This window comes from Strigops habroptila, chromosome 2, assembly GCF_004027225.2.
Source record: "Strigops habroptila isolate Jane chromosome 2, bStrHab1.2.pri, whole genome shotgun sequence".
In the NCBI taxonomy this organism is placed as follows: Eukaryota; Metazoa; Chordata; class Aves; order Psittaciformes; family Psittacidae; genus Strigops; species Strigops habroptila.
In genome coordinates, this window is record NC_044278.2 from 100,165,350 (window position 1) to 100,186,890 (window position 21,541).

General features: G+C 39.8%; 1 protein-coding gene across 1 annotated transcript in view; it reads left to right on the plus strand.

Annotated features, from left to right (window-relative positions):
* Nucleotides 1-21,541, plus strand: part of STARD13 (StAR related lipid transfer domain containing 13) — a 249,435-nt gene that overhangs the window by 18,305 nt on the left and 209,589 nt on the right. Inside the window, exons 2-3 of the mRNA XM_030475577.1 lie at nt 11,641-11,787; nt 16,291-16,425. Coding sequence (XP_030331437.1) covers nt 11,641-11,787; nt 16,291-16,425 — 282 coding nt within the window. The remainder of the gene's footprint in view (nt 1-11,640; nt 11,788-16,290; nt 16,426-21,541) is intronic.

The window sequence follows — 21,541 nt, forward strand, 5'->3', positions numbered from 1 at the left end:
CGCGCCGGCAGGGGCGTGGCGCGGAGCGGAACGGGGAAGCGGGGCTGGGGCTGCGCGCGCACCGCGGGGCGCTGGCCGGGCGCGAGCCCCTGGAAAGGGCGGGCTCGGGCTGGGCGCGCGCCGCGGCCATTGTTGGCGGTGGGGGCGGGAGTGTGCTCCGCGCGCCCTCTCTTGAGGGAGGCGCCGCTGCTCCCGGGCCGCCAGCGGTAGCGCTGCGGCTCCGGCGCCCCCCGCGGCCGGGAGGCAGCGCCATTCCCAGCATGGCGGCTGGCGGGGAGGGGGCTGGGCGCCCGCCGGTGCTAAATGGCCGCGGAAGCCGTAGCTGTAGCGCGAATGGGAGCGTCCGCTTCGAAATGTGCCTTGAGCCGGCTCTGTGCCGTGCCGTGCCATACAGGGGGAGAGGCGGCAGCGGAGAAAGCGGGCCTTGATGGCGCCTCCCGTCAGACCCGCTCGCCGGGACTTGGCGGCCTGTGCCGTGCGCCGGGCTGGGCCTTCGGTTTCCTCGGTGGTGCCACCACAGCCTCGGTGCACATTGTGTTGTGCCCTTGAGCACAAGGGTGGAGACAGCACAACCTGACTTGTGTGTTTTGGTGGGATAATGCGTCCCCAAGCGAAGGATGGGGAAAACCACTTTTTTTTTCTTCACGGTTTTACAGTATACTACTGTAAAACGGGTTATTTGGGCTAAATGTTGGAGGGATCTCAGTGAAATCTGGTGTTTTGGAGGTCATAATGTCAACAAACTGCTTTTTAGACTGAAGTGGAGAAAATCTTCCTTTGTTCTTTCCCTGCTGGATGATTTTTGGAGTAAAAACCCTTTGTGGTGCCTTTTATGGGATGGTGCTACTGTTGTGTCCAAAATCCCAGGGAGGTTCTCTGCTGCTGTGAGAGCTGCTGTGTCAAATTGCTTTTTTATGTTAATTCCAATGTGATATTGTCAGTGCAGTTGCCATAAGGTAAACTTAAAGCACATGCCAGCTTTAATTTGGTGTGATTATGCCCAGGTGTTGGAGGATGTGCAGGTACATGTTACACTGGGACAACCACAAGGACTTTTGTGGAAATACATTGGTATAATATGGGGAAACTTGGCCAAAGCTCATGTACACATTATACACAAACTCTAACTTTCCATAAACATTCTTTGTTATTTTGGTTTAAGAGATCGTGTAACTTGGCATGAGGCTAAGTAATGTGAAATAATATAGGGATGTGTTAGCAATTACAGTTGCATTTATTTAAGAAAAATGTGATTTCTGTATTGCATAAATCTTTGAAATAACAGTAATATGAGCTATGTAACTCTTGTTACTTTTGTTGCTCTAAAAGTCTCAAGAGTTAGGAGAGATTAATAGAGTCATGGATTTTTTAAAATATGTATTTAAATATGTCAATAAATATATGTCACAGCAGATCCATAGATTGCATTTAACTTGGTTTTGAATAATACTGGAGCATGGTAGTTAAACCTGGATATTTGTGCGTCGAACTTCCAGTGAAGATGTGGGGATCGTGCCTAATTACTTTTCTGGGCTTGGGATTAATGCTCTTTGCTTATTGTTAGCAATAATGATGAATATTGGTTCACGATATAAATTAGAAGGTTTACATTATTTCGATTATCTGCCGTTCTCCTGTTTTCTCATTATTCATATTACATTCTTTTCCCCATCACCACCTATTCTTAGGTACCAAAAATATCTTCCCTTCTGCCAAGCTTTTTCTTCTTTGTTCTTAAGTACATATTAACCAAGTACTCGTTAATTTCCCATTAATTTCAGATTTGTGTTTAGAAATGGATTTCTAAAGTTAATTCTTTTCAATAGTAGATCACAAGAACTTTTGAGCAGGAACAATGTCAGGTTTGACAGAACTCCAGGAACGCTTGTGTATCTTGGAAAGAGTATCCCTTTTATCCTGTTTAGTACTGCAGTCACTTCACCAATGTCATTTATATTAGTAGTGGTTTTGGTGGTTCTCTATGTAATGTAGGCACCAAAGCAGCACTGTATGACTTAGAAAGTAAGGAATAGCTGAAGTTCCATAATAAATGGAGGCAATCTCTATTACTGGTTTTCTTGGAAATTTTTTCGCTCTACATATGAATTTTTAAGTTACAATGACTGAAAATTAGGTACATAAGCATGTTAATATTTTAAGGAAAAAATGGTAGTAAGTTTATATTTATCTACACATAGGTTCGTTCTTTGGTTTCTTGTCGGTTTTTTTCTAAGTATTCTGGCAGTTAAAGTCTCAAGATAGATTCTTTATTTACACATAGAAAATTTTCCAGATATTGCTATACCTCTGTCTTTATCCTTAATCTTTAGAATCCACTCCATAATCCTTCAAGGAAACATTGATTTTGATATTTTTAGAAAAAACAACTCATGGCCAGGTCAGCCCATAAACTTCCAGCTTATGGTACTGAGAACGGGGAAAGCATCTTATGTGAAATACCAGGGAAATAGCAACTCCTTCCAAAAGAAGGGAGAGTATTTACATTTTCCGCAATTCGTGAAGTCGTTTTCTTTCCCAAAAGATAAGGATTCAGCTTTCTTAACTGTTTGGAAGACATTATCCTGTGTTTTCTACCTTCCAGAAGAATTTCTGATCATATGTTTGTATGGACGTAGGTTCTCCTCTTGTAGCTTTGCCTGTGCAAAAATAATTCAAGATTTGTGGGACAAATCAGATAAATTATGTGTGATGGAAACAACTCAAATGTGTAGCCTGGGGATGAATTCCTGCTTGCAGGACTGGAAGACCGATATACTAGTCTTGTCAAAGAGCTTGCATGTTTTATAAAACATAGTTGCTGGTTAAAGCACACAAAACTCTTCTGACGTGTTCCCCACAAGGTAGGTGCTGCAACTGGTAAAGTAGGTTTTCATGCTTGTTTCCTCTTTGGCAGGAAGGAGAGGAGGCATTTGCTGCACAGCTGCGTGTACCAGTATTAAAGTGATGACTATTTTTCTTCTCCTTGCTGATCTTTAAATGATTGGGAGAGCTGATATAAAATGCACTAGGGCAAAGATAAAGCAGAGCCCAGCTCTTCTACACCCTGGATAGCACCAACCACAGAGTTTTCTAAAGAGAAAACCCTTTCTTAAGAGAACAGGTTGAGCCCTGTCCAGTTTCAAAAGGCAGTCTGTAGGTGAAACTAAACACACAGGGGAGAAGGATCTGTAAGTTACCTATTCCAGTATGTGGCTTTTTGTGGATTTAGTGGCATAAGACTCCTCAGCTTTCGTGAAACCCAGCCCCAAACACCACTGGTTAATCAACAAGCACTGCACGAAGATACCCTTCTGTAACCAACACGAGTTGGTTATGTTTTATAGGGTAGTCATAGTAAAAGTTATTGTATTTTGAAGTTAGTAACTTCTGGTGAAGATATTAAACATGTTTTAATACCTGTGTGTAAACTATTCTGAAATTCATGGTCACTAATTGTGATGTGCAGATACAGCCGTTGTTGTAGATGGTGCCAAACTGAATGCTAATGGGTGACATCAGGAATTTGACTGCTGCTTAGAGCAGGTGTCTGGGATACAGGAAGCACAGTTCACTTCCTCCACCTCACAACGTGGAGGAAATGATAGGATAGATAAATGATGAGCTGGCGTCTGCTCTGGAGCAGCCAAAGATGGGATAGCCAAGAGGTTAATTCATGTGCTGAAATAGGAGCAGATGTCAATTAAAAAAGCTTGTCTGGCCATTCAGGTGCCAGTTCTGCAGTATGTGTCGGCAGTACGGGCTTGTCAGACAGCCTGTTTGCAAAATCCAGTGTTGCTTGACATCATAATTTGTTAGAAGGTGGAGAATTGCTGTAGGCATTGTAAGCTAGGAAAATAAATCATTTAATCATTGGAGCAAACCCAAATTACAATTCGATGTTAAAACCAACTACATGCCATTTTAAGTTGTCATGTTAAAAATGAAAGGTCCAATGCAAAACTAATTGCTTTTACTAGAAACAAAACAAACCTTCAGCATAGTTTTCGTGCTAGGCTGTCTGGGCTGCTGCACTCTAAAACTTCTGCAGTAGTGTGCAGTTGTTTTCCAAAGCATTTTATTCCACACGTTTTCTTCAACTAAATGCCTTTGTTTTACCTTTCCTCTTCTCTCTCTCTTGTCTTGGGTGAAGCACCATGCTGATACGTCTTGGCCTTCAGTCCCAGAAGTTAGCTCAGGTTTCTGCATCTGGGAAATATTTCCATAAACTAATATTTGCAAGGTTTCAGGCCTCCTGTTCTGTCTAGCTTGGAGCAGTAGTCCTTAAGGACTTATGTAGGTACCCTTGAGAGAGAGACTGGACTGCAGGGTTTTACTTTCTTTTGCATGATTGACGTTATCACTGTGCAAGATCAATGTGTTGATTGCAAAATAAAGGCCAGTTTAACAATTCAGTGGGTGAGAGATTAAAAGCTGTTAAAAAGTAATTGATTCTATTTTTGAGCTGGTATGAGTTTCCTTTAAAGAAATAGTCAAATACATGAAATGAGGTAGGGATTGTGTTAAATTATTTTCTCGCAGTGCCACGTCTTTGGGTTCCCTCTTCTCCCATGTTGTGCACCTTTTAATTAAAACCCCAAAGGTATGTTCTTATTGTTCTATGTTTTGCAGTTCACATTTCCACAATGGTTTTCTATATTGTACTATATTCGTCATTCAAAGACATAGCTTTTTGTTTGGGAAAACTGCTGAGATCCTAATAGCCCATCTATTAGGAACATTTTGGGGATCAGAAGGATCTAGATTGCTTGGTATTTTAGGTGATGTCCCTGAAGACCTTTCATTTTCCCAGCAACTTAGCTATGCACATGGTTTTGCCTGCTGACTTGGGAGACTGAAGAGACTTTTCATTGGTCATTTCAGCAATACGGTTCTTAGAAGTTGCTTAGTAGCGTGCTAGAGAGCATGCTAAGGCACATGAAAAACAATGAGGTGGTTAGTGACAGCCATCATGGTTTTACTAAGGGGAAATCCTGCCTGACCGATTTCATGGCCTTCTATGGTGGGGCTATGGAACCGATGGACAGCGGCAGAGCAGTTGACGTCATCTACCTGGACTTGTGCAAAGCGTTCGACACTGTCCCGCACGGCATCCTTGTCTCTGAATTGGAGAGACATCAATTTGATAGATGGACCACTCAGTCGATAAAGAACTGGCTCGATGGCCGCACTCAAAGAGTTGTGGTAAACAGCTCAATGTCCAGTTGGAAAACAGTAATGAGTGGTGTCCCTCAGGGATCAGTGTTGAGACCGATCTTGTTCAGCGTCTTTGTCAGTGACATGGACAGTGGGATTGAGTGCGCCCTCAGCAAGTTTGCCAATGACACCAAGCTGTGTGGTTTGGTTGGTACACTGGAGGGAAGGGATGCCATCCAGAGGGACTTTGATATGCTTGTGAGGTGGGCCAATGCCAACCTTATGAAGTTCAACCAAGCCAAGTGCAAGGTCCTACACCAGGGTCAGTGCAATCCCAGGCACAGCTACAGGTTGGGCAGAGGAGAGATTCAGAGCAGCCCTGCAGAGAAGGACTTGGTGGTCTTGGTTGACGAGAAGCTTAACATGAGCCGGCAGTGTGCGCTTGCAGCCCAGAAAGCCAACCGTATCCTGGGCTGCATCAAAAGAAGCTTGACCTGCTGGTCAAAGGAGGTGATCCTGCCCCTCTACTCTGCTCTTGTGAGACCTCACTTGGAGTACTGTGTACAGTTCTGGTGTCCTCAACGTAAAAAGGACATGGAACTGTTGGAGCAAGTCCAGAGGAGGGCCGTGAGGATGGCAAGAGGGCTGAAGCACCTCCCGTATGAAGACAGCCTGAGAGAGTTGGGGCTGTTCAGCCTGGAGAAGAGAAGGCTGCGTGGAGACCTCATAGCAGCCTTCCAGTATCTGAAGGGGGTCTATAAGGATGCTGGGGAGGGACTCTTCCTTAGGGACTGTAGTGATGGGACAGGGGGTAATCGGTTTAATCTTAAACAGGGGAAGTTTAGGTTAGATACAAGGAAGAAGTTCTTTACAGTGAGGGTGGTGAGGCACTGGAATGGGTTGCCCAAGGAAGTTGTAAATGCTCCATCCTTGGTGGTTGTCAAGGCCAGATTGGACAGAGCCTTGGGCGACATGGTTTAGTGCAAGGTGTCCCTGCCCATGGCACGCAGGTTAGAACTAGATGATTAAGGTCCTTGCCAATCCAAACCAGTCTGTGATTCTATGATTCTAAGTTGAAAAGTTGCTAACTGCAGTTTACCTGCTTTCCAGGACAAAGGTGCCAGAAGTTACTTGTCCATCTAAAAGCTCTGTAAATATTTAAGCAACACTATAGTGGGTTATGAGGGAGATGTCCCTTTGAAATATTTTGTCTTCAATATAGAAGGCACACATAAATCTATTTTAAGAATAAAAGTGTCCTTTGTATTCTAAGTACTTCTTTATTGGAAGGATTTTGTGTAAGGAACCAATCTGGCTTCCTTCTCCAGCCCCTGTAGGCAAAGCCACCAGTGGCCAAGAGACCTTTTACACAGAGCTGCTTTTGAGAACAGAGGAGCCTCATCAGTGCAGCAAGAGCAAAATATGATATTTGGTCCCTGAAATACTTCCACAAAGTCGTTCTTTGCAGATCTAGGCTGTACATCAGAGAGAATTTTATCTAAACTGGTTTAGTATTAGGGAGGAGGGCTAAATTGCGTTGGTATTTTTTTCATTTGGAGGTTAGTAATTTATCACTTGAAGTTTTACAATACATCAATTATCAGAACAGTTGGACCTATTGAAGGTTTCTAAAGTGAAAGCCACAAGTTATCAGATAAATTTAGAATTGTGTAATTTTCTCATAACCCTTCACTTGGAAGTCTTTCTGCTTCCAGTATAGGATGAGGTCTGGCAGTGAGGTTAACCCCGACCCCTCAGTGTTCTATATAGACTTTTTCACTTCTGCTGCATTCTTTTAGTTTAAATTTAGATTTGCTGGCAGCTATTACGCCTATTGCAATAAGCTTCATGGGCAAAACATTGAAACAAATACGCCTTTTATCACAGATGGTTTTGCTGAATAAGATTAGTGAAGAGCACTTGAAAGCTGAAAATGGTGTAGAAGTCTTTGGTCCGAAAGGCACTAATAGCTCAATGTGTGGAATGTATTTACTTCTCAACTAAGGAAAGAGCAAGTAATTGTTTAGGTGATGGACCATAATCTTGCCCCCTGTTTTACCTCTGTAATTTGTTATTGGTAGTAATGAAATTTCAGCTATGTAGGTGAACGCGAAATGTCGGTATGAATGTGTACATGTAACAAAAACATTAAGCTTGCTATTCTAAAACTCTGGTGGTTGTAGGAAGTAGCAGCCTACCACTAAATTTTATGTTTGGCTGATTGCTATATGTGTCTTAGTAAATATTAAACAGTTGGGTTAGTTCTTCATACACAATAACTATCTGGAGGATAATAGCTGCATTTGTAACTGCTTTAAGGAAGTGCATACCACTGAATTTTATATTTAGCACAGAGGATGATACTTCCAGTTTATATTTCTATTCTTTTTTTGTTTAGCCTGAGTGTATGGGACTTGAGGAAACCTTATAGCAAAGGAGTCCACTTTCAGGGCCAGTATATCGTTCTCAGCTTAATGTGTGACATGATCTTCATAGACAGGGTTGCTCCACTTTGAAAGATTTCTTTGATGAGGGATTCTGTGGTCTCACTTTCTACTCTTGCTCATCTGTCTAGGACAGGATGAGAGGAAACAGCTTCAAGTTGTGCCAAGGTAGGTTTAGATTGGATATTGGGGAAAACCTTCTTCAGCAAAAGGGTTATCAAGCACTAGAACAGGCTACCCAGGGAAGTGGGGAAGTCCACATTGCTGGAGGTATTTAAAAGATGTGTAGATGTGGCACTCAGAGACATGGTTTAGTGGTGGACTTGGCAGTGTGAGGTTTATGATTGGATTCGGTGATCTTAAAGGTCTTTTCCAACCTAAATGATTCTATGATTCTATAATTCAAGGTAACATACAGAAAATATTCCTGTAAAGCACTCTGTCTCTATATTTTTCAGGTTCTTCAAAAGATAACGGCATTCCTGTGCATGCTGAATGATTACAAGTCCAATAAAGGAGACCTTGAGAGTATTTGAAAAGGAGTGTTCTCCCTGTACACCTTTTTAAGCAAAAAACAATGAATAAAGCAGACCATTATTCTTAGATAATTGAGATTTTGGTTTGGTTTTTTTTCCTCCTGAAGGGCAAGACACAAAAGCTTCCAAAGATGCTCTCACCCTACTGTCTCTGCAGTTGCTATGGAAGGATGCACTCAGCTCTTCTGAGCACTTTGAAATTTTGATAGTGTCCAACCTAGTTACTAGGGCTGAACACTGGGGAGCCGTGTTCTTCATGAATGGATTAGGCAGAAGTTATTCACTGGTTAGATGTCCTACTGTGCAGGCCATATATTTTTGAATGTAAGTAGCATCATGTTTTTGCTGTTCAGTGGGAATTTCAGGCAACCTTTGAAATACAGAGCCAATCAGCATTTGTTCTAAATAGTGCTTTTGTGCCAAATTTCCAGTTAGTGAATGGCATTTGTTAACTAGGCCCATTTAGCTTTATCTTGAAGATAATGAAAACCCATCTTTTTCCTCATTCCCTTAACAGATACAATATGGAGTTTTACTGAATGAAAAAAGACAGAACTGAATGGACAAAGCTGCGAGAGTTATAGTTAGGGGAAGATCCTTAGGACTTGCATTTTTAAGAAATTACTGTAGTTTGAGATCTGTTACAGTAAAACAAGAAATTTATAAAAATAAGGGGGTTTGGCTCCTACAGATGTATTGCAAAGTATTAGTGAATGCTGGAAGTATTGTTCTAGTAGGTGAATATTTGTTGGGATCAAGGCAAAGTCAATGCTATATTTTTTTTATTGTAGCACAGTATCGTGTGTATTGTTACATGTATTTGGAGTGTCTTAGAAATATTTTGAAATCTTTCTTAATGTTTTCATGAATTTTCATCTTTGTATTTTCTATGGAAAATGCTAAATTAGAGACACCTCTCCAGCCCTCTAAATACATCCATTTTGGGACAGACAGTAGACTGTGTGCATTTGTGTAAGTCACTCCTACTTTTTATTGAACTCAGAAATCTAGACTTCAGTGTTTGTCACCTGGCAAGTACAATTTTTGCACGGTTCACAGTAATCAAATACGTTTTGCTCGCAGCCCAAAAGCCAACCATATCCTGCAGGGGCTGCATCAAAAGAAGTGTGACCAGCAGGTCGAAGGACATGATCCTGCCCCTGTACTCTGCTCTCGTGGAGTATTGTGCACAGTTCTCGTGTCCTCAACGTAAGAAGGACATGGAACTGTTGGAGCAAGTCCAGAGGAGGGCCATGAGGATGATAAGGGGGCTGGAGCACCTCCTGTATGAAGACAGCCTGAGAAAGTTGGGGCTGTTCAGCCTGGAGAAGAGAAGGCTGCGTGGAGACCTCATAGCAGCCTTCCAGTATCTGAAGGAGGCCTACAGGGATGCTGGAGAGGGACTCTTCCTTAGGGACTGTAGTGGTAGGACAAGGGGTAACGGGTTCAAACAGGGGAAGTTTAGATTAGATATAAGGAAGAAGTTCTTTACTGTGAGGGTGATGAGGCACTGGAATGGGTTGGCCAAAGAAGTGGTAAATGCTCCATCACTGGCAGTGTTCAAGGCCAGGTTGGATGGAGTTTTGGGTGACATGGTCTAGTATGCCCATAACAGAGGGGGTTGGAGCTAGAGGATATTAAGGTCCTTTCCAACCCAAACCATTCTGTGATTCTGTGATTTTACTCATTTTCCTGTGGTGTTTCCTCAGAATTATTTACCACTGGTAAGTAAGAAAGAATGTTCTTAACGGTTGTTTTTTCTTAAACTACAGTTTAACTGTGTTGAGAAATAGAACCTTCATATTAGATTTTTATAGACTTTCTACATGGATTAGTGCTGGAGTTGGGGTTGGTTTGCGTGTTTTGTCCTTGAGGTTTTTTGAGCATTCTTTAGTACTGGGAGAATCAGTACATGAAGAAGCTTAAGTACAGGAAAATGTAGAATCTTTACTTTGTTTGCAAGTGAGTGTTGTTGACGCTGGCTAAAACTCAAAAAACTCAAAATGCACAATTGTTGTGTTAGATCATCTCACTCAGATTCAACATGAAGAGTCGTGATACTCGCTTTCTGTGGACATCCTATATGTTACTTTAAAATAGTTGGAAAGACAATGAGAAGCAATCAAAGTGTCTCTTTGAATAATTTTTGTAGCTACAGAGTTCAAATACAGCTTAGCACTTTTAATAGCATTTCAGGAGTAATACTTAGAGATTGTAAAAATTTGGGCAATTCCAAATAAAGATTTGGAGAACTAAGGATGTTTAATTTCATGTGCTTCAAAACAGCCTCTACAAAGATAGTACTAGCCCCTCTGAAGGGAGTATGTGTCTCATGATCTGGGGCCTTAGTTACTGTGGTGAAAATGAGCAATTCCATTAATAATAATATATGTCAGTGTAATACTGGAGTTAGCTTCCTGGATTTTATTCCTAAAGCTTTTTTCTACAGTAGTGAGCAAATTACAGTTCTCTCTCTGTCCCTCTTGCAAAACTCTTATAAGGAAACAAATCACCATAAATATTTATCAGGTAGGAATAATAACAATATTCATCTAGGTCCCCTAGGTATTGTGTAGTGTTGTTATGATGCTCTTAGGATTTTGCCAGGATGACAATGCAGTATTACTGTTCATATGCTCAGTCTGTTAGAATTGCTTGCTATGAAATTATCCTCTGTGCAAAGATACATATTGTTTGTGAAAGTAAGAAAAATGAAAGAAGTGAAGTAGCTTCAGGACAGAGACTAATCTGAGGAGTGGTAGCTGTCTGTGATGACACGGAGGTCAGTGTGGCTGTATTTTTCTTGTGGATCAGCAGAAGTGATTTAATAAGGAACATGAGGCATAATGCGGCAGCATGCACAGGGACTCCCATGGAAAAATGCTTAAGGGAAAATGACTTTGAGGAAACTAAGAAACAAGTATTTTTGGCAATTACACTACAATGGATTAATATTTTCTTTTACCTGAAGCGTTTCAGGTAAAAGGGGAACATGCATCCATGAAAACAGAAAGTGTTTGAGACCAATGAAGTGTTCCTAACAGGTGGGCAGAAGAAAGCTGTAAGACTTGACCAAGTCAGGAATTATAGTAAGGAATAAAATGCAGTGCATGTGATGACCGTCAGTGTTCTGATTCTTACTGACAACAAGCAATCAGTGGAGAGATGCTAAAATAGAAGTGGCTTAAGGAAGAGACATTAGTTACTTTGGTTTTGGTCTTGGTTGTGCTTAGCTTGAGCTGGCAGTGGTTCACCCAAGATGAAGTGTTAGAAAGCCATTCAAATATACAGAAGTGGAGTATGATCATGTGAGTGTGAAGAACAGCTATGAATGTGTCATCAGGATTGGAGTGATAATTGAAGCTTTCTAAATGGAGAAAAGTTACTCAAGGACAGGGAAAGAACTGGTCAGCTTTTTTCCTTGACGGCTGGAAGGAAAATGAGAGCCTTTAAGTTATAAAAAACTTGAATGCTTTAAGACTTCACATATGTTTGATTTCTTTTAGATCCAACCAGAAAAAGGATCTGAATGGCCAGACTCTATGTCATGTCTTATGAAGAAACTGGAACAGTTAAACTTGGATATTGAAGAAGCTCTGAGTGCTAGGTCTTCTCCCTCCAGTACTCCTTCTACCAAAAGGCACAAGCAACGGGTAAGAATGTGTGTGTCGTGTGATACATTTTATAATGTTTAGTTATCAGAAGTTCATCCAGCCATGGTTTTCAGATCTGGTGGCGTTTCTGAATAGGCTGAGGAGCTCAGGTTCAAGGGTGAAGTAGGTTAGTTTTCTCCCATTAAGAACAAAATACCTGATTTCATTAGACAGCTAAAGGCCAAATAACCGGAAATGTCATAGAATGAAAATTTCTGTCAATATGGCTTAAAATCATTAAGCACCTTTTTTGGTTCATTTGATAGTTTTTCAGGATAGAATATTGTTCATTTAAAGTTTCACTGCTAGCCTATTTATACTTGTTATGTTTATTTAAGGACATAACAGCAAGAGAAACACTATCTTCATTAAGAGGTCAACTTATATTTTTGTTTCTTTACTTTATCTGGGTATTTGATTTAGAGCATTCCTTCAGTTTAGAGTATTTTGTGTGTCATCAGTTGATAATACAGTTTCCTAAGCTTTTATTTTGAGGGTAAATGGGATTAAGGAGCAGTGATATTGTTTTAGTAACTTTTGAATGAGCAAGTTTTTTTATAGAAACAGGTAACTGGAGAGAGAACAGTGTGAAAAGTAGGAGTGTTTGTTCTCTGCTTTAGGCTATGATTAAAGTCAGTTCTTAAGATAAGTCGTTTGGCTTTGCAGCCTGAATGTTAATGCTAGCTTGAAATTTCCTGGAAGGTGAGCTTGTTTGAATGCTTTTGCTGTCGCTGCTGTTTCAATGCTGCTTTATTTTGTAAAAGTAAACTCTTTTAAGTAAATATCTGTGTGGATCACAGCGTAGATGTTCATGTTTCCCAAGGTGTGATATTCAGAAACTTGCATCGAGGTGGTGTGCTTTGCAGTATGCATCTTCATATTCTACAGAGTGGCTGTGACTGTCTCTCAGTTCTTTCTTATGGTACATGTCAGCAAGTCAGAACCAGCTCTGGCCAACTGAATTGATCTCATCACTGACTTGTCTGTTAACTGACAGTGTTCTGTCTTCTTGTAGGAGACTGCTCAATGTCTTGTCGAAGTACAGTGGCGGTATAGTCTGCTTTCCTACTTGAAAGTAAAATCCAAGCCATCAGAGTTTAATCACTTCCCGTTGTGAGGCAATCTGGTTTTGGTAACCAGTGATCCAAACACTTGTGATTTTATGGCTGTGCCTATTCTCTACTAAGACAAAATTATGGTTTGTCTAGGCATCATTCTTTTTCCATGATGACTTGAACATCATTGGGCATTTGACTTCAAATCCATTACTGGAGCATTTGATGAATGTAATGATGAATGTAACATGTAGACGTCAAAACAAATCTAAATAGGCAATGTTTTCAAATGTCTTTTGATACATGAGAACAACATCATCAAATGTGGTTGTGTAGAGAATGCCAGCACGAGCATCCACTTGCACCAGCTTGCACTTCTCTTACTGATGCCTACTGGCAAGACACCTTCTGAGTGCAGAGGCCAGGACTTTAGGTGCAGCCTTCTTCCTGGGACATAACCCCTACCAAAAACTTGTGCTAGTGATAGAGCTGGTCATGCTTAGTATGCTGATGAAACCTACCTTCAAGCCAGTCTCACTGGTCTTGGCACACTCATTTCCCTTACCAATAGTTGCGTCTGTTTGGATCAGTCCAAAAAGATTTCAAGGATGCTTCTAACATCAATGCCAACATTACCATTTTTGTTAATATGATACTTGAGCAGTTACAGTCCCTTTTGTCAGGTCACATCTTCCCACACTGAAGCAGGAGAGTTTGCTTCATTTTAATTGGCTATGGACAGGCAAATGTGAATCAGCCACATTCTTATTGTGGCCTTATTTGGCACACTGGAAATGTTTTTTAAACCTCTGAGAGCCAATATCACTACAGGAGCTGGAGAGGTCATTAGACATGAAGTTGTCAACAAGATCAGCGTAAGGAAAGAGTCAGGGACAATCTGTTGCGGAGCTGAGGGTGAGACACTGTTTGCTGTCTCCTGCAAAAAGATCACAAAAGGTATTTGTAGGACAAGGGAATCATCTGCCCTAATTTAAACATTTAAGAATAATTTGCCTCAAGACAGATTGATCTTAGTCTTATATAGTCAAAGAAGAGAAATACGTCCTCCTAAATTCCTCTGTGCATTTGCTGTGAAGACATAGATTTTGCAAATCTTAAAATGACAGTTGCCCTGGAAAAAATGAACAAATTCTTGTTTTCATACAAGTTGTATGAGTAATCTATCTTCTATTAATTCATCCGATTTGGTCCATATTTCTTATTATAGCTTGTAATTTGTTCCACATATATCAAATATTTTATTCTTGTCGCTCCTAATGAAACTTGAATAGGAGGAAGACCTATCTTAGACATATGTTTACTAGTAACTGTAAATTTGGCTTCTATAAAATGATGAGCCACTTATGGGTTCTTCATATGTTTTTATCCTATTTTGATTATATGAACTTGGAACTGATGCAAGAAATTGTAATTTTAAAGGATTTTGGGTGAAGTCCTCATAGACGCAAGGCCAGCTTGTAGGCCCAAAGTCTCTGAAGTATGAGTGGCAACATGTTTGTTGGAGCTGTTGCACTGAAAATTGGTCTCTTAAGGGTGTAGGCAATTTCTAGCAGATGGCAGAGTATTTATTGCTTATGGCGAATGCTGTGTCTCAGAAATATATTTTGTAATATAATCGCTAGGTTGAACCAGGTCATTTTCTACTGAAGGATTTTTCATCTGATTTTTCATCTGGAAGTAACTCTTCGATATTTTGTTGATATTTCAATTTTTCTGTTGCACAGGTATCTTATTAATAATACTCAATTGAACAAAAGTTTCACAGGAAGAAGACTAAATATTTGCTAATGAAAATAGACTGGGTGAATAAATGTTATGGGACTAACTGGGTGGGAGTAGGGGGTCTTGCAGTATTTTGGTGAATAAATTTAAGGTGTTCTCTAAAAAGTAGTAACTTAATGGTAGACGGTGGCCTGTCTTTACATCTGTGTAAACTGCAAGTTACAGCCAGTCAGTTTTTTATTGGGAAATGGCATGGGGCAGTAGCACTGGCTGATCCAGAAAAGATATTAAAAACAATTACCTGTCATTGAATTATTTTCTGAAACATTCTGTCACCAACGCTATAAATACATGATTTAAGAACAAAAAAACTGGGCTATCTGAATGGACTAACAGCAAAACTGCTGGATTTGGAAAACTGCAATTAACAGTGCTGCTCCTCTGAAACATATACCTTTACTATGAAAAAAAGTCTTTCATAGCAATATAGAAAGAGGTATTTTGTAAATGACACAAGAGAGATAAAACACTTGCTGTAAACAGCGTGTTTCCCTGTTGTGTAACGTCTGCTTCATTGCCATTTGATGTCTAGTACTCAGTTTCAGTACAGAAGAAACAGCAGATCTGAAGAGTGAGAATCATGTTTTTCGGTTTTAGTCCTTTATCGTTCATGGATAGTGACAGAAAAATCCTGTTTGATTATAATTACCCCATCTTATATTAGAGATAGGATTTTCATTGAACAAAACTTCAACTTACTTACACATTCTGTTAATTCTTTGTCAGTAGTATATTATCTTCAAACTTTTTTGGGCCACATACTGATTCTTTTGTCAGCTTTTCAAAGCCTCCTAATTTTACAGCCCTAAAAATACACTAACTGGGAACTAGGCAGTTGCTGTTAAAGACCAGCAGCAAATTCATCCTCTTGTGAAGGGGAGCAGCCAGCAAATCGGCTGATTTTGATTGATTGTACCCAACAGCTTGGGACTGCTCTGCAGTGTACCTATGATCCTGATTCCCTGATTGTTTCCAGCACAGATCATGCTGGATTGCAGCATGGGTTGCTCCTTACTTGCACACCTTATTGTTATTTTGAGGCAAACCAGGATATGTGGCAGAATGCTGTGCAGTTGGTCTCTTCCTGGCATTCCGTACCCATCAGTATGGTTGGGTTACATGTGGGCCTGGAGTTAGGGCATGCATCCTTTAAAAAAATAGTGTGGGAGTGGAGCAGTTAAGTGAGATCTTGCAAGGTTTGGGGAGGAAAGAAAAGTGGGTTTGGAAAGTTCAGAGTCTGTAATTTGAAAATGGGAATTTGCTGGGTCTCTGTTTAAGCTAGAAAAATGAACCTAAAATGAAGTAGAAAGATAGTTTTAAACAATTTGAATAAACCCATTTCAATTTCTAAGGAAGAAGTGATTCAGTTCCTTCATATTTAGGAAAGTGTACCACTGTTTATTAATTCTCCAGTGGTGTATGCTGGCTGTTAAGGAAACCACTTTGCATAATATCTTGACTTAGCAAAATGTAAAAATTATGCAGCTGGTGGTTTTAAGACAAAAAGATTGAGACCATATGTTTACCTTACATCAGAGAAAAAAAGCTTTAAAAAGATAAAATTCCAATGTTTTTATCTTGCAGTTCACATTAAAAATATTTATGACTTACCTTTATTTACAGGGTTTTTAAAATTTTCTTACAGTGCCCTGTTCAAGTGGAGACAGGCTTTTATGGAGATCATCAAGGAAAGGGATCTTGGAAAAATAGAAAAGCAGACTACCACGAACTAGACTGTTTGCCTTACCCAGTGTCAACTGGAGCACGACCTAAAACTGATGTAAGTAGCTACAGCGTATTTACGACATCCTCTGACTCTCAGGTTCAGTAATCTCAAAATTTACTATATATCATTAAAACTGTCCTTGTGTTTCTTCAAAGTAATTTGTTCTGCAAATATTGCAGTACATGGAGTGGTTTGGTTTGCAAAACAGGTACAGATAAAGAGTAAGTCAGTCTTGAGTTAATGAGACTCCAGGGCTGTGGGATTCATGTAATCTGATTTTAGACAACACTAATGAAGACTTCTGCATCTGAACTAGGTACTTGGATTGCCTTCATAGTCAATGGAAAGAAACAGGCACTTCCAAAGAGTAAATCATCTCATCTGGAAGTATATGTGATGGGTTACAGGCGTCAGAGCCACTAGTTCATCTTTTTCCTGAATGCTTTAGAATTGGTCTCTTAGAAATTTTAATTTGGCTGTTGGTTATGCCCAATTCAGGATAGATTCCACTCAGCGTTCTCTATAAGCAGAAGTGTTCAGCTCTGGAGGTTTAGTTAAGACCTATTTCTAACCAATAATAGCAATATTTATTTTGGGAGGGGTTTTTTGTGGTTGGTTTTTGTTGGGTTGTTTTTGTTTTTTTCTTCACAAAGTGAAAAGCTGTAGATTGCACTTGAAGTCTGCTAAAATCTATCAGAGGATTTTCTGAAAAGGCTTTGATTCACTTTCTCAATAGCTAAATGTAAGCTATTTTAGGATCAGTGTCTTGATTCCAAAATGCAAATGGGTTTTGCCTCTCAGTTTTAAATAGCTTGGGTGCCAGAAGTGTCCGTGGTCATCATACGACATAAACATGGCTGCACTGGATTGAATCAAAGATACTCACAGTCCAGTATCCTTTCTTTGGCAGTGGCCAACATTAGATGCGCAGGGAAGAAGTGTAAGAACAGGGTAAGCAGACAGTAAGCTATCTCAGCTTCCCTCGAAGTATTTATTGTGCAGACACATTGAAACCAGACACTATATTGCAGTTTTGTGATTAATAGCTCCCAAGGGTCTTTTTTACCACTAGTTGTATCTTTTGTATTCATTTATTCTTCTCATATTCAAAGCATCTTGTAGCAGTGAGTTCCAAAGTTTAATTGTGGAGTACGTGAAAAACTACCTATTTCTTCTTGTAAATTTGCTGCTGGATTATTAATTTGGCTGTTATTCTTGTACTGTGAAAGACTGAATCTTGTAGGAACTAGTGAATACCTGAATCTGTTTTGGTGGGAGGGGTGGGGGGGTGTTGGTTTTTTGTTTGTTTTGGGTTTTTTAGTGTGTTTGACTATATTTATTTTAAAAGAAACAACCAATTATTTCTAAACTTTTTTTTCACTTTTAGCAATTAAAAGACATTTTTATTGCTTGATGTCTTTTCTGTTGTTCCTCCTTGGTGCTATAGTTTGAGTCTGATAGATAAGTTCATCGGAAGCTTTTTCAAATGGATGTACATTGTGTCAGCCAAATCACCCATACCTGCATGATCGTTCAAAGAACTCAACCTCCAAAAGCCATATTTACATTTTCCTGTTAACCTGTGTTACTATCCATGTGTTTATTCTGTTCTTAGGCATACTGTGTGGTAATTTCCTGCCATGCATATCAGTCCTACTAGCATCTCTTTCACAAATAGCTTCAGAGCCATTTTCAGATATTGGGATCACATCTGCCATCCTCCATTCCTCCAATCCCAAAGCCAATAGTTTATTAGCAATAATTACACATCAAGTCAATAGCTTAGCAGTTCTCTTTCTCCTGATGAGGTGCTTATTTCAAGTTATCTACACAATTTTGATGAAAGCAAAATCTGTTATATTAAAGGTATCTTTAAAACTGTCATACTGTTCATCTACCAAAGAATGATACACAAGCCACCACAAATTCTGTATTTTATTAAATGAGCCTACTGCTGTTAACTGAAATGGAAATTTGAAGGTGGGCTCCACTGGCTTAGTAATTGAAAACATTATTGTCTTTCCAGTAGCTATTTCCTTTCCTTAGAAAATAAGTTTGCTGTTTTCCATTTCTGAAAAAGCACAAACATTTGTTCTGATTTGTTGCTTGCTCTAGTTGGAATAGATAGTAGAATTCACTAAAAAGATATTTGCCAACTTTATTTGTTTTTTACCTCAGCCAAGTGTTCAGGCATGTACAATTATCCTTGCTTAACTGCATTCCCACTAATACTATGTAAATATTTTTGAAGTGATGTTGCAGTAATGCTGTTGTTTGGCTAGAAGTGTGTGGGAGAGAAGGCAGAGAAAGTAAGTTTGGGGAGGTTTTATTTTCTGAAGCCTGTACTTCTCTTTTTGCTGAAATTCAGGAAATACTAGTACAATAAGTAGCAGTTCCACAAATCTTTATCAGTACAGTCCATGTATTGCAGCAAACGTTTTTGTAATTGTGTGGTAACAGCAGTGTAATGCAGACAGTATTACTGTTGCTTAGGACACCATCTAGTCTAGCAACCTAATGGAGGCACAGAATTAACTTCAGAAATTAAAGGGCTGTTTTTTCAATTGGCCAGAGCTTTAAATTAGGGTTAAATGTTGAAACTGGGTGTTCACAAATTTCATTCAGGAAAGCAGATCATTTTACTTCCTTCGAAGTGCTGCTTTTGGTGCATGTGCTCTGTTTCAGTCAAATACAAATAATGTTATGTCTGTCTCCAGGCATGCAGCCTGCACAAGTCTGTCATGCCTCTCCTATACCCAAATTTTCACTGCTTATTCCTTAAGATACAGACTTTCACATGTATTTTTTTTAAAAAAGGGCATGCCAAAATTATTACAGTAAAGGGAATGGATCCAAATGACAAAAGGCCTAATTCCTTCTGTGTCACATTCAAGTTGCATACATTTAAGTCTCATGATCCCTACTGGTATAATACATAACTTGGGAGTAACAGAGAGATGAATCAGACCCATTGTGCTTTGATGAGCTCATTTTTGTTCTCTTCCAATTTTTTTATGAGTCAGGAGGTCAAAAAGAACTTAATCTGTCTGCACTCAAAGGAGCTCATATACCCAGGCATTTAGAGAACCAAGTACTCCATAACTTGCTGAGATTAGCAAATATAGTGGAGAAGACCAATGTTAGAAACAGCAGGGATGCTGTAATTCAGGAATAATATGCAGAAAATTATGCAGGACACAGTTGTTCAATTCTCAGTACAAGGCAGTGACGTTAGCTGCACACTTTCATGGATACCAACTAGGCTGACAGCTTAGAAGGTACAATGAAAGCTTCTTTGGCAAACTAGTCGCAGGAGGTGTTCTGTTTATATGCCTTTAAAAGATAACTCGTTACAACGTATTGCTAGAATAATAGTGAAAATCATGGGTTTGTGGCAATGATATGTCATGTCACATCTCCCTTTTCCCTAAAAAGTTGCTTCACTGAAACATTATTTGTGAGGTACTAAAGGAAATGTGTAGCTTAGGTAAGGAAGTCAGGTGCCTGAGACAGACCGCAAAGTTTCAGCTGACAAATACTGGCATCTGTAAGTCTGTGTCTGCATCATAGAGATTCCATTAATGGAGAGACAAAAGCACTTAACAGCAAGATCCACCTCACCCTGAAGTAGTTGCCTGAATGTAAGTCACCTGGTTGAAGTGCTTTGTGCTCCCAAAGTGCTGATGTTGGTTGGTTGAATATTTGAAGTAGTCACTGGCTGAGGCATAGGTGGTTAGAGCTGGGTGAGCTAAATCCCTCCCATGGCGTGTAAGTTACAATCTGGCATTGATAGGCAGTGCGCTGAGCAGAGGAAACTTTGAGACCCTAATGGTCGAACTTATGAGTCCAGTACCAAGTGGTGTAAAAACACCATCAGTAAACATCCTCTAGCTCTTGCAGGTAACACAGTAACATCTGCAATATGCACTCTGTGAATCAGTGAGGAAATAGAACTTCATATATTGGTAACAAGGTGGACTTTTTCTTCTATTTGTGGTAAATCTGCTTTTATGTTTTTAGTTACAGTTGGTGAACATAGTTTTGATTTCTCGTGCTTTAGTTCCACAAATAGCTTGAGTATATTAAACTGACAGGGCTAAAATTAATCATTTTATAGGTTTGGGGCTTGTTTTAACCTGGATTCTCAGTCTCCTTCACTCCTCAGCCACATGCATATGTAGGTTGGTGCAAGAGAGGATCAGAGTGGCTGGAGATGAGACAGGGTGAATTTCTTCTTTCAGCATCGATGCCAGCTTCTGGTAGCTTAAACTGTTGGTGGAACTATAGTTTATTTGTGCTAAGCCACTTGATTCAGAAAATGGGAAGCAAAGCACTGCCTTTTAACCCACATGACTGAAAGGTGTTTCTGATTTTTTTTAGAAGATATCGTTTATTTATTTTTATTTTTTTTTCTGAGAAATGCTAGTTGATGCTATAAACAGTGTTTCAGAGTGTAGGTCAGAGGTTCCAGAGATGTCTGATATCTTCTGACATTGTTTAGAAATGTAAAACTAAAAATACTGTAATCCATGACTATAGTAGTCATTATCTCTCTGTAGACAGTGTGATGCTTGCCTGACCCTCTGACATTATTTGAAGCCAGAGAAATTCAAAAGTAAGAGCAGCTGAAGGAAAGTCAGAATGGTTGTGTTTCTCATGCACTACTTGTTCAATATTGCTGCCCTTGGACAAGCAGGGATCAGAGATGATTCCATTAGCGAGCATGTGTGACAAAGGCTTTTATCAGATAGCTGCCAACGTCCAATGCAGCAAGAAGCTGTAATGTGGCGACAAGTAACATCTTGTATTTCTACTAGGCACTCTTTTGGAATTTGAGGATCTTAAAGTAGGTACAAACCTTAGGCTGATCCTTTATTTCTCCATGAAATATGTAAGCACATTCTCCATTTTACATCTGAGATTAGAAGATAAGTGTATATAACCTAGCTCTGAAATAAGTTTCACATGCTGTTGCTGCTGGATGCAGTCATAAATTTATTGGTTCATGGTACAGGTTACAGCATCAGTTATGTCCATTATCTAGTAGGGTGTGTTTCCCTAGGTGAAGATTAGACAGATCATGCTTTACTCTGACCTTGCCCCCCATTGATAAAGTTGATAGTAAAGCCCCGAGAAGACTTATGCAACCTCTGGGCAAAGATTTGTTTCT